Below are 13,946 nucleotides of genomic sequence, written 5' to 3'. Positions count from 1 at the left end.
ATGAATTCTATAAATGACACAGCCCTACTGAAGTGTCAGTCCAGCTGCATCTTGTCATTTATGCCTATTAACAACTCTTCTGTGGGAGATCCAATTTTAGAAATTCTGTGGATGTTTTTTTGGTCAAATAGCAGACTGCTGAAAACAACTGGTGAGATGAGTGCAGTTTAGATGACTAAAATGTTGCTAGTTAGGCTTTCAAACAGATTAGTAGAGGCAGTGCACCAGGAAAGTCTAAGACTAGCTATGCTAGGAATTTAGGTGTAATGCAAGAGCCTCCAGTAGCTAAAAAAAAGTAGAAGACTAAAACCAAGTGAAGCTTGTACTTGAACTAACCCATTTTCCCTTGTTGCCAGAGTTACAGGAATTTTTGCAATTACATCTTCATGACAGAAACCGTATGTCAGGAATTCAATCATGAGAATGGCACTCTACGTAGAAATGCCTTAAAAATGTGAGGAAATTGGAGAGAAGCACGATGAACGTCTTTAGAAATCTTTGTCTTCAAGCTCAAAAGTGCATGGCAGTTAGAAAACAACTCTCTGTCTTTTAAAATCTCCCAAAATTTCAGTCCTCATAATTTTGTTTTGGTTGAAGTCAGCGAGGCATTTCCATCTTAACAGGGTGTCTTGCAGTAAACAAAGTGTTCCAAGTAAGGACCACCCATGGAGAGGCAACATGCTTCTGATTAATATTCAAGTGTAAAATTCGATTATTCAAATGTTGTCCCCAAAATCAAATCTCAAGGCCATGTACTATGCCTTAAAAAAGCCTTGTGAGGTATGTGCTGCCTGAGAAAAGGGAAAATCCACTTGTCCATTGTCATCAAGCAGATGAATGTCAGAGAAAGAGCTAAACCAGCTGTATCACAGACCTCAACAACATTTGCTATAGATATATTCTGGCACTCTTAGTGACTTTCCAAACTTTCTTTCAAGAGAATGTGAAGTTAAAAGTCATCCATTAGTTAGGACTGTCATTCCATACACCTGTGAGAATACTCCTAGGCCAAGTGATACAGCATGAGGAAGAAAATGAGGATAATCGAATACTTAGCAGACTCAGGTAAAAAAGCTCTTTTTGGTAATTAAGTAATTTCTCAGGTTTACATATCAGATTATAGGCTTCTTGCTCCTTGTAACATGTACCAAGTTCTCATTTGCTAAGTAGAGCAAGTTTCAAGTAAGTGTTTTTTTGAGTATCTGGATAAGCATTCAATTTCTCATGCATGTTTTTGCTCAGCTTGTACATGTTTTGCTTTGTACTAACCAAAATATTAGCCAGAGATGACTGCCAAAACTAAGATCCTGTAGCTACAGCCTGTCTAGAATATTGCCACACAGCAACAATCAAAATTACATTCTTGATTCTGCTGTTATTATCAAAGAGAATTCAGTGGCCACTGTATTTTTCACAGCTCTGTATTAGTATGCCTACTGAGACACAGAGCTGAAAAAAAGCCTACAGAGCCTAAACATCTCTGAACTTCAGTTCTGATTTGGCTCCTAAATTCTGAAGTTCTTATTTAAGTTATGGAGGACTTTCTCTAGAAGCAAGGAAACAGAAGTGCATGTTTTAATGCACTTAATCCATGGTTTAATCTGGTATTGTAACCCCTGACAGATGAGTTTCTGAATTCAAATAACTCTAAATCACTGATGCTCAATTAGAATTTTTAGTGACTACATAACGTTCATTAGCACAAAACTTAAGAAGTGTAACAGAACCAGGCTTGTGTGCGAGGATAAAAACCATCCAGAGACTCCTCCAGACACTCACTGCACTGTGTACTTCTAATTTGGATTATTTTTATCTCCACCTTTTCATTTAAGTAATCTGTAGCCTTTCTCTGTCATGCCACCTTATAAACTGGACACATGATAGGAACTGTGCTGAAAAAGTTATTCTGCTAATGGTGCTGATAGATTCAGGGTACTGATAACAGGATAAACCAAAAAGTGTTAGATACCCATGGTTCTGACATTCTTCACTGCATGACAGGATGTTTCCTATTTTTTTTTCAATTGCTTAAAGTAACACTGGGTATTGAGGCAATGTTAAAGCAATGGGATATTTCTTACCTGCAGTAGTTATGCTCTCCAAGCCCTCCCTCCCCATTGGGGTATTTCACAGTATTGTAAGGATGCTCAAAGGTCTCGTTCCAATAAAGACAGGGTTTCCCTGCATATTGGGAGGTCTGGTTCTGAGTGCCACGGTAGTCAGCCCCATTGGCTGTGTAGCATTCTGGCAAGAAAGAGAAATGGAAATGAAAGAAGGTGTGTAGGTTTAGTGTTTGTTCTTCCCTCACCCTCCACCCCATATCCAACAGACCACGTTTACTGCATTGTTTAGGCAGCTAAAGATGCTGGCTGGGATTTAAGCTTTTCTCTCAGTCAAACCTCTATTCAAGAAATTATGATGTCATTACTTTAATTAACAATGTATAACAAAGGTCTCATGAGAGGTTTACACAATTAACATGCATCTTCTGAATAACATAATACTTTTTACTGTTTTCCTTGTGTTTTATTCATTAGGATGACTCTTGTTAATTTTCCAAAAATGAAAACATATGACATTATCAGTCTGCCACTTATCAGCATATTAACCAAAATCTCATGCCGCTTCAGCTAAAGTTGTGACTATCTGTACTTTACAAAGTGAAAGTTTTTGTAAGCATGGATCTTACCAACATTTACATTCTGATCTAGAAAAATTCTTAAGAGATTGAATTGCCTTAGAAAGGGACCTCCTTCAGCAGAGTATAATAACAATACTGTGATTTGCTACTAAAGCATTTATGCTTTCAGATTAAAAAGTATGGGTCAATATTCTTCTGCCCCACTTATATTTTCTCCCACTTAGATTTGTTTTCCTAGCCTCCCAATATTCAGCAAGTTAGAAACCAAAGTAGAGAATGATTTCACTAAATACATTAGCCCCTTCTCAGCTGAACTACAAATTTCTTGCTGCCTGGCTTTGCTGGGCGTTGTTAATCACAGAATTGTAGAATGGTTCAGATTGAAAGGGACTTTAAAATCATCCAGTTCCAACCCCCTGCCATGGACATGTTTACTGGACATCTTCTGATGAAATAAATATCCAAATGCATGAACAATTTCACATTTGCTGAAATTGCCAAGCATTTTTGATTAAATTATGCAATGTGAATGTGGCAGAGCATGGGAAGAAGTTGCCCAGGGAGGCTGTAGAATCTTCATCCTTGGAGATATTCCAAAGCCACCTGGACATGGTCCTGGGCAACCTGCTTTAGGTGACTGTGCCTGAGCACAGCAGTTGGACAATGTGACCTCCAGAGGTCACTTTCATCTCAACCATTCTGTGATTATGTCCCAGGAAGAATCATTATAATTAGTTTACCATAAATAAGTTCATCCTGCTTATAATTAAAAGTTGCTAACATTTATCCATCCTTGCATTTATTTAAGAATAGGATTAAAACATAACAGTCTGGGACAGAATTAAAACTGTTGTGTTACGCTGCTGTAAACATTTCTTTGTACTGGACAGCATTACTGGGGAAATTAATTGAAAATTAGCTTTCTGCTAACTATAGGGTGTGAAACCTCCAGTTTCATCTGATAGTGTTCTCTGTAGAAACCATATTGCAGCTGCAGAGATGTTCTACTGCCCTGAGGGAGTGGGAGAGTGCTCTGAAGTATGTGCTGATCTCAGGTGTCCCTCATGAAATCCAACTTACAAAACAAGTCTAGAAAGACCTGTGTAGATGCAGTTGGAAGAGGAAAAAAAACCCACCCACATTTTAATCCTGATATTAACAGTATACTGTTTTTGTATTTAGAACTACTGTAGAAGAAGGAAAAATGGATTATTAAAACCATGGCTCTGAAATTAGTTTAGTCTGGGCTCACAAATATCAGAATGGTACAATTATAATAATTATTTCAGAGTTCTATTACACAGCAGATGAAACACAAGGGTTTTGTGCTTTCACTGTACATTTTCATGCCTAGGCAAGTTTGGATTTCTATTAAATGAAATTTTGTTGCTGAAGGCACATAGAAGAGGTGTCTGCACAGCCATTAATATATTCTGTTATCATCTGTGGACAGAAAGGTGTATAATTTAACAAAAACAAGCTTCAGGTCAATACTCCTCCTTACTGTAATTTACCTGCCTTAGCAAAACAGGTGGGCTGCAGACATTTGCTTAAAAATGCAAATCTGAGTTTCCAGTATTCAGGCCACCACAGATATTTGTGTAAACATGAAAAAAAACCCACTTTAAGGTCATGACTGTGTTGCATCTTTCTTCAACACCGCTTTTGCTTTTCAGTTTATATAAAAGCTTTTGTAGGTTATAGCTGAAAAATATAAGCTGATGAATTTTAGCAGAAAAGACAGAAAAATGCAATCAAAGTAGATAAAATAATAAGCAGGAAAAAGAATTTGTGAAAAGTGACAAGCACATCCAGAAAAGATACCTACATTAGCTTTGTGCTTTTTTTTTTTTTCACTTCTCACTCCTAATGAAAAGCAATATATATTTCCATACACTCAGAAATTTAAGGAATGCTACAATACCTGAATTTAGTCTGGCACACAAACTAAACTGAAGTTAACTTCAGTCCATTTTAGGATCTGCTAAGACTGGCTCATGCTTTAACTTGCAGTAGTGACTTACATTTTCACGTCAGCTTTTTTTAACTGATTTTCTTCAAACTTCACTGCACTTTAATAAAAAAAAAGGAAGAGTCAGAGCCTACATATCTAGCCTACCTATCTCTCTTCATTCCTCTTAGCTGCAGTTTTTGTTCCCCAGACAATAGGTAGCTGTATCAGTGTCTCCTCTGTTCCTTTGTGCTATCAAGAGATTTGGTACAAATGTTTCAGCTGAGTTGTAACAAAGCTCCCCTGGCTTAGATGTAGATGTGAAAAGGGGAGGCAGTGAGATACCATGCAAAATCATTGATTATCCCTGAAACACTGAAGTGAAAACTTTAAGTCATGGAATTTAGCAGCTGTTATCAAATGAAATACAAAACCTTTTGTGTTACAGGGAATTTGGATTTTCTTAAGGATTAATAACGATTTTGCCATAGCATGGGAGTGCAATATTTTCAAATAAATATTGGCATTTAAAAAAATCAGGTCAGTTGTCCTTGCTATGCTCCCTCCTGGCTTCTTGAGCACTTGCTCACTGGCTAAGCATGGGAAACTGAGAAGTTCTTGATTTAGAGTAAGCACTACTTGGCAACAACTATAAAATTCTTCTATTTGTCACACGCAGTGATTTCATCATATTTTGCTGCGTGACAGCCAAGACACTACCTTAGTGATTTCACCATGAAATTAATACTCACAATGTGCAGAAGGTGCATGTTTTGTCTGCAGAAAGGCCACTGTCCACTCTATTTCAAATCCAAGCCCTAAGATATTCTGGAGAACATGAAGTTGGAACCTCCACCCTACTTTTTGTCTTGTACCACTGGTGCAATAATTCTGTGAAAAGATGAGCTTAAAAAAAGGTCACCTAGATTTGTCTGCACAAAACTAATCCAGATAAGGTCGTCTAAATTAAACAGTCAGAAAAGACTGGACTGAATGCTGTTGGTAAAACTTTTCAGCTTACTCAAATCATCTGATTTCTCTTTGGTAGATTATGCAAAAGGGAGAGGGAAAAGAGTAAATCAAGCAGCAACAACCACCCCTCTGTGTTGTGGCACCCTTAGGTTGAGTGATACTTCCATGACACTTTAGGGCATGAAGCCCCTCACTTGGAATGTAACATCAGAACTGTGCCTCAAGAAAATTCATACTGGTTCTGTGAATTTCAGCAAGACTTATGCCTTAAAGTTTTGTAAGATTATGGTAAACTGTGACAGAACTTGCACTGTGTCCAAGTCCTCTCCCAGTGGCAAGGACAGACACCTTGGGGACACCACAGCCGAGAGCCCCCAAGAAGCCATCAGGTTGCCACTGTGCTTGATAGATTTGCCACATGGGTTTTGTTCAGGTACACAAGGCTCAGACCATCCTGTCAGCTACAAACCTCTACTAAAACACTAGGGTTTCAACCAGGACATGAAGAAAGCTGTGACCACTCAAATCTAGAAGTGTGTGACCTCATACTTCTTAGTCAGCTGGGTTTCAGACATAGTCTGAAGTAGAGGCTTATGTCAAATCTCTGATTAGAATCAGTGTCCATGATGATTTCACTCAATTAACTGCCTAATGACCCTGCTGCTTCTGCTGTGTCATGGGGATGTCTGTAAACAGAATTAATCAGAGATTAATCAGAGATAATTAATCAGAGAACCTTTGCAGTGGTTCTAGTCACAAAAGGTTCCAACAGATGCTCTTCATGAGCCTTGATGAGAAAAGAGGGACAGCACTTTGTGGTCAGGGCTGTTTAGTTTTCAACACATCAGGTGCCATGGTTGACAGCAAGTAATTTTTAAAATGAACGCTGAGGCTAGGTAAGCATGTACAGAGTGACAACTGCTAGAACAAAAAACCAGAAAACAAGACTAGGGATGTTGTCCACTGTAAGTGAATGCTCAGTGTGTGATACAGGTTCACAATTAGTTTTATTAGAGCCAGATCAACATTTGGAAGATCAAACGGCAGCTGTTGTAGAAATTCTTTCCATCTGTGTCGGTTTCTTCTTCAATGTAGGGACCTTACAATGATCATTTTCCTTTGTTACTTTGGGACTGCATGGCTGCCTGCACTCCACATGGGCGCCACTTTAGGATCATTTGAGAAATTAAGGTAGTGCAGACTATAACAGCCTGATGTTTTATTGATGACAAATCACTGACATTTCAGAGTCTGCACTGGCTTCCAATGATTTTCTCAACGACATCTATCTAGAGACACTACAAATTGCAGACTGAAGGGATGGAGGTTTCAGGATGGTTTAAATGACTTCTTAGAGTACTTTCCAAGTTTGAGGCCTGTACATAGCTTTTGAGACTGAAAATTCAGAATGACAAACTTCTTCCTATTCCACTGGAGAGGAAAAAAACAAACCAAACCACTTTGTTTGCTTAACGTTTTCAAAGCTACTTGGAGCACTGAGCTGTGTCCAAAGAGACTGACAACAATTATCAACCTGAAACTAGCCTACCCAAGCCAGAAATTATCCTACCACCTACTGCCCAACAATAAGCAAGGTTTTCTTTTAAAGATCTGCAGATTAATGAAAGATAAACGAAAGTGGCTACTATTTAAATCTTGGGTTTCATTACAGCAGTGTAATTAAATGTAAGGTTGGACCAAAAATTAAAGGTTCCTTGAATTTGCGTGGTATAACTGCCTGCTCAGTTTTCACTTGTTTTTCCTACAGCCTTTTAGAAAAGTCAGAAAAATGCTTAAGCAGAATATAAGGGTATGAAACCAAGGGTGCCAGGTCTGATAGTGACTCAGTGTGGGTTGCCTGATGCATGTGCTTGCAGAGTATTCCAAGAATAATTTTAAGTCATTTCCATTCTATCTAAACTGTTCTAGTTCTTGCTGGAGATTGCAATTTAAGCACTCCTCCTTAAATGAAAGCACTGTATCTAGGTGCAGATGGCAACAGTTACAGGCACTAACCAGATGCTGCAGTCTCTAATTTGATTGAAAGGGTATAATTAGACAGCAGAAACACTTCAATGAGAAAGTAATGCACAGAGGAAAGGACAGAAACCACTTAACTGATGCCAAGATACCCCGGCAGTGACAGAGGCAGGGGCCCACGAGTGGAAGGGGCAGAACACCACATCACCTTCTTCAAATGAGAACATTTCTGTTTCCCTAGAGATGTGAATAGGGATTCTATTATCATAGGTTGCCACAGTTCTTCATGTGGGAACACTGATTAAAACCAGAAGAAGCTTCAGGAGATGAAAGACACAAATATGGCTTCTGTGGTCATTATTAAAAATATTTTTAGCATTGCAATGGTTTTCTTTGAAGATGCAGTTTTATCGACTGAACCAAAAGTTAATTTGCATACTATCATACGAGTGGTCAGGAAAAAAAAATCTCATTCCATATTATGATGCAAAATAAATGCTTTTGGGAAGTATAAGGCTGATTTAGATCTACCCAAGTAAAAAATAGTGTACTATTTTTACATTTCAATACTTTTCTATTCCAATTCATACTAATATAATACAACCACTCATCAAAACTGTCGGGCTTCTGTGCCTGTGCTGTAACAGTAAGAACCTCCCACAACAGAACAGTTGATACAAGCTAAAGAAAAACCATCATGAAAGAATTCTCTTTGTTTAAAATAGCAATTTTCAAAATTCCTAGAAACAACTCCCCATTTCTTAAATCAGACAGTTAATTTTTGATGTGATGCTATAAGGGCCCTTGATTAGCTGATCATTTTTTCCTTTACAATGTGGGGGCACTCCACATGTAGTTTAAGAATTGTATCTGCTCATTCTACATATCCATGCAAACACACACACAGACATACACATTTAATTTTTAAAAGTCCTCAAATGCAATCATTTTTGCTAGTCAGAATTAGAGACCTAATTATCATTGGTCCAAGCCAGAGAGTAGCCAAAGTGAATATCTGATTCTACTTAAATTATGCCACCTGAGATTTGCTCAAAGCTTGACTGAAGCATCTGTCTTGTAAAATGCACATTCCTGGAAATGTACAGACATGCAGAGTTGATGCTTGTGTTCCCTGGCAGTGTGTGAGCTGTCATACACGTGAACTTGCTATCCTTGTGAAATTTTGACTCTAATCGTCAAGCTAATCACTTTTCATCACTTTTTATTTGTAAAAAAAAAATCTGTCTGGCCAGACCTTTTCTGGAATATGTTGGAAGCAGACGAGTTAGGTTATGAGCACAAGAGACAGTTCCCATTATTTCTAAGTGCATTCTGTCCCTTTTGTCTTTTTATTTGTACAATACAAACATGCTATATTAGCCAGAGCTTTGCAGCTGCTGGCTGGTCCTCAGCCACAAGATGCAAACACGCTTGCCTTGTGATTCTTTATCACTGGAAGTAAGAATGTGTGATGTGACCCCATAAGAATTTCTGTTCCTTAATACACCCATTTGTTTTCTTTCTTTGTGAAGTTTTAAAACTGTTGTTCCCTTGTCAAGTGTGGCAGGGCTGAATCCCTTTGGCAATTTCATCAGGATGGGCCATAGCCACTGTGTGGATGAAGGGAGTGGTCAGTTGCACAACCATTATGGTGTGATATGACAAAAATGAAAATTTTGCAGCTGGCAGCATGTAATCCCTGCCTTCCTCCTACTTCTTTGGCTCCATCCTGCTTAAATCTATTCACACAACTCTGGATTTTGAGTTATGCTCTATGCATGTACAAGCATGATATGCTGAAATGTCTGACTATTTCATCTCCTCTCTGCCTAGTTAGAAAGAAAAAAAATTACTTTTTAAAGTATTTTTATGAGGCTTGCTTATGGCATATCAAGTAGAACTGCTTTTCTGAATCACCAAGGCATGGACAGAATAAGATGACAAGAGATACCAAGTTTGTAAGAGAAGGCTGGAATAACAGCTCAAAAGAAAGACTCAGCTGGGAAAAAAACCAAGGACATGGTGACTCAGTATTGCTAAATGGAAAGAAAACAGAGAAAGGAAAAAGAGATTGATAATCACATACATTTCTGATGGGGAAATTAAATGAATGGTATAAATACAGAAACTAGAAATTACAACTAACTGCACTGAGTATATAAAATAACATTTGTTCACCAAAACTAACATTTGATGAAGGCATTTCCATTTCTTTGGCCTGGTAACACAAAACTCAACAAATTCAAACAGTCCTTTAATGGTAGGTAATCTATCCATACACTTCTTATTTCTGATCCACTGGAGAAATTATGTATGGCTGATGTTTGAATGCACAAATGCCAAGGTTTGAATGCAGAAATGTCAGTGTTTGAGTTAATAGAAACTGCTGAACATCGCATGGCAAAGCAGAAATATTATGTGGAAAGTACCATAGTACTATGTGCAAAAATGGTTGTTAATTCACTTTCATTTCTGACAACTGGAGTAATTTTTCATATTGCAATTCCAGGAGTTTTTCTCCTATCTTAGCAAGTGATGGTGACACAGTTTTTATTTTGACTGCACTTTACAATAAGCTTGTAAGGACACGCATTAAAAAACCAAAACAAGGAATAGGCATCAAAAACATACCATACAACAAACTGCCTTCCAAAAGCAAGAGTAATGTTTGTCATTTCAGAATTCTGCTAGTTTCAAGTGCAACCTGACACAGCTGATCCCGTTTCAGTTCTGTGGGATTCAGGGTCAAGACGAAGACCCTTGTGCAGGTTAGGAACTCTGCAGATCCTGTACTTGCCATACAAATTACAAGTTGCTGTATTTGCACTGTTTCCAGGTTCTTGAGCAGAAGACACATGAGTGGCAGTGCTTTCTAGATCCATTCTCCTTTGCTCCTTTCATTTGGAGGCATTATATACTCTTCCCTCCTCCCCCTGCCCCAGCTGCTTGTGCTCAGGCATTTCTGTCCTCTTTAACAGCCAAACATTCACGCTGGGCCATATTCTCCACTTGCTGTCACAGAGCTCTCTCTGAGAGACATGGTTGCACATGGAGTGTTCTGTTCTGAAACCTTACAAGCAAACATTCTTCAACCTAAGCAATGGAAGGAGTATCCACTGTGTGCACCAAGCACGTCCTAATGGCGCTGGGAAAAGACTCTTTGACATGGTCCCTGTCTAGGCAGCTCTCTAAATGCTTATCTGAAAATACTCTCATGTTTTACTTCTAAGAAGAAGTAAAATTTACCAGAACCTTTTTTTTTTGTAAAAGTTTTTTTATTCCCTGAAAAGCGCTATGCAAGTATTTTCCATTTCTAATTAGGCGCATCTACAAAAACTTGATGAGCAAGTATGTGTTCAAAAAGAAAGAGAGCAAATTCTACTTTGTAAGAAGAAACAGCAATCAAGAATACACAAAACGTATCCAGAAGGACCACACATCTGATGGCTGTGACCATCTGGAACTGCCACTTCTGATCTTGCAAAGCATGGCCAATGTTTACCAGAGGAGAACCGTAGCACTTGAAATCATTAATAACAACTAAAACGAGGACAAAAGTGTGCCGAGAAACTTTAAGTGAAAAATCACCTTAGGAAGTGAAGCTTCAGGCTTCTAGATGGTGAGAGGAGCCCAGGCTCGGCCGGGAGCTGGAGCAGCACACTGCGGACAGGCGGGATGCTCACCCTTCCAGCTCTGGCTCTGCTGCCCCAGCTTTTTCCCCAGTGACACAAACAATCGCATGCCCCTCTCCCTTTAAATGCCTCCATTCCGCAGATCGAGCCACTTTTATAGAGAAACGTGCTGCTCTTCTTTCTCTCACATCATGCTTTCATGGGAGATCCCGAGCTCACAGTTCAGCAAGCACGGGGAGAGCCTCAAATACGCCGGGACTCCAGGCAGAAACACCCGCTGGGTGCCCGCACGAGCAGCTTCGAGCCCGGCACGGCTCTGCCGAGCAGGAAGGGACGTCGTCGCGACCTCCAAGAGGCGCTGCCGGCCGGCAGAGCCCTTCCGCGGGCGGCTGCGGGTCTGCGGAGCTCGGGGAGAGGCTGCCCCGCTCGCTCGCCGCTCAGCCCGGCCAGGAGCTCGGGGAGCAGCCCCGATCGCGCCCCCCTCCCGGCTCCCCGCGGAGCGGCACTCACCGGACTGGACGGGCTCGCGGCAGCAGCTCAGCGCCAGCCCGGAGAAGGCCAGGACGGCGGCGAGGGCGGGAGGCTCCATAGGCAGCGGCCGCCGGGCCGGGCCGCGCTCGCAGGCGGCAGCCCCGGCTCTCCGGGGGTGGCAGGCGGCCGGGAAGAGCGCAAAGTGCGGGAAGCGGAGGCCCTACAGCATGTGTCCTGTAAGTGCGCCCCGGCGAGGTGCCGAGTGGCAGATGAGGGATCCTATTACCAGCCATGTGACAGGAAAGGATAGAGACCGACATCCCAACCTGCTGCGGCGCGGGACCGCAGGGCTGCCGCTTCCACTTCTGACACCGACACGTTCGGGCTGGTGCTGTTCGCCCCGGGGCAGCGCTTTGGCCCTGCGGAGCCCTCCTCGCTAGCCGGGACGCCTCACTACAAACACACACACAAACACACAGACTTCTCCATCTCAGCAGCGACCCAAGCCTTGCTCTCGTCACTCCCCTCGTACCCAGTCCCGCGGAAGAGGTCGGGCAAGAGCCCGTCAGCCCCGTGGCCTGGCGTGGCCGGCGCTGCCCCTGCCCCGCGGGGCTCCCACTGAGGGTGTCGGAGCCGATGGGCGAGCGCAGGTGCAGCCCGGCTCTCCTCTCCTGAAGCCGCAAAGGCACGGACGGACACGGCACAGGGACAGAACGCTGCAAACTTTCTGAGGGACGCGGGCGGCGAGGTGCCAGCGCCGCACGCTGCCATTTGGGGCGTCGTTCTAAAAGTGAAAAGGCAGCAGCCGCCCCACAGAAATGACCGGGGAGCGCTGGCAGAAAACAGCGCGACTGCTGAAGCTGCCGTGTCCCCCCTAGGCCGCGTCCCGAGGCGGGCTGAGCTGAGGCCGGGCTGTCCCGGCCGCGGGTGGCAGGGACAACCGCACAGACAGGAACACAGACAGACACACAAACAGGAACACAGCCGCATAGACAGGAACACACAGCCGCAGGAGCCCACCACGCCCAGGGACCCGGGGCATTGGCGGGCGGGCACGGACACGGGGACGTGAGGGGACACCCACGCCTAGAGCGCAGCACACCCCGAGCGACAAACACAAACACAGCAGCCAGCAGCTCCCCAGGCGAAAGGAGCATCGTTGCTTTCTGAAAATGCACGTGCAGAAAGATAGGGTTTGGATTTGTGGTTTGTTTGGTTTGGGGTTTTGTTTGTTTTCATCTGCCTGAAGATACCAAAGGACAAAGTGTCAAGGTGGTAACGTCAAGCAATCATCTAAACTTTTACAAAGTTCTTACTTGGCCCGTGAGACATTTTAGTAATGATAGAACAGCTTTGCTGTTTCAACAGGGAAAAAAAAAACCACACTAACAGTTAAAAAAGCATTTAAAAAGTTGCTTTGTCAGGAACAGAAACAGGGCAAACATCCTTTGTACAAGGTACATCCTTGTACCCCCTTTACAACACTGCTGTGTAATCAAATAGCAACCCATACAGGCAGAGAACAATTTGCTATTCTGAAGGGAACAATCAAAATACAGTTTGTAGGCCTCAACTGTTGTATCAATACACAGTGTGGATGCATCTCACTTTTAGCATACAGAAATCTTCTGCCATATAAAGCTGTAAGGTTGATTTTGAGGGGGAAAATATACTTACATTTCTTTTGGCCCTTGTGACACATACAGAAAGCAAAAAATGGTCTTCATATAGTAGCATGGCTTTACACATAAATTTTAATATCACAGAATAATATGCCACATTCTTATTTCTTTGAGCTGAATTTGTTGTGAATGTAGCATTTTTAAGTGATGAAATACTGGAAAACAATATCAGTGTTCTGTTAGCTTGGCACTGTGCTTTTTTTTTTCTTTTTTGTGACAGGTTCAGAAGTACTTAGTTCTTCCTCACACATGCAGTCTTCTTTCGAAAGGCTGTAACCCCATTTTTTTTTCCGTTCACTCAATTTTGATTCCATTTTATCTGGTATTGTATTACTTGTGGACACTGGAACAGAGAAGGCTTAAAATTTTGTAACAGTTGCTAACAGTTCAGAAAAAAAACATATCTCCATTTCAATCCACCAGTATTCCTAAGCAAAACCATTTTCATTCACTACTCTGCCCTCTTTCTCCACTAGTCAGTTTCACATACAGTTAAGTGTTTATACATCAGTTGCACTTTTTTTTACCAGTAGCATACTAGCAGTTTGTTGCCAGTGGTCATTATTAAATTATTATTTAAAAAGTCATAGCAGTTGCTATTTCTTTAGGAGGTTCAT

The 13,946-nt window shown here is 41.6% G+C and overlaps 1 protein-coding gene across 1 annotated transcript in view; it reads right to left on the bottom strand.

Moving 5' to 3' along the window:
• The window catches only part of KREMEN1 (kringle containing transmembrane protein 1), a 30,361-nt gene extending 18,104 nt beyond the window's left edge, over positions 1 to 12,257 (bottom strand). Inside the window, exons 1-2 of the mRNA XM_030959230.1 lie at positions 11,687 to 12,257; positions 2,082 to 2,244 (exon numbers count right to left, since the gene is read on the bottom strand). Coding sequence (XP_030815090.1) covers positions 2,082 to 2,244; positions 11,687 to 11,765 — 242 coding nt within the window. The 5' untranslated portion in view covers positions 11,766 to 12,257. The remainder of the gene's footprint in view (positions 1 to 2,081; positions 2,245 to 11,686) is intronic.
• Between the last annotated feature and the right edge of the window lie 1,689 nt (positions 12,258 to 13,946).

Source organism: Camarhynchus parvulus, chromosome 15, assembly GCF_901933205.1.
Source record: "Camarhynchus parvulus chromosome 15, STF_HiC, whole genome shotgun sequence".
NCBI lineage: Eukaryota > Metazoa > Chordata > Aves > Passeriformes > Thraupidae > Camarhynchus > Camarhynchus parvulus.
Note: the sequence above shows the minus strand (reverse complement) of the source record. Positions and strands in the feature narration are given on the sequence as shown.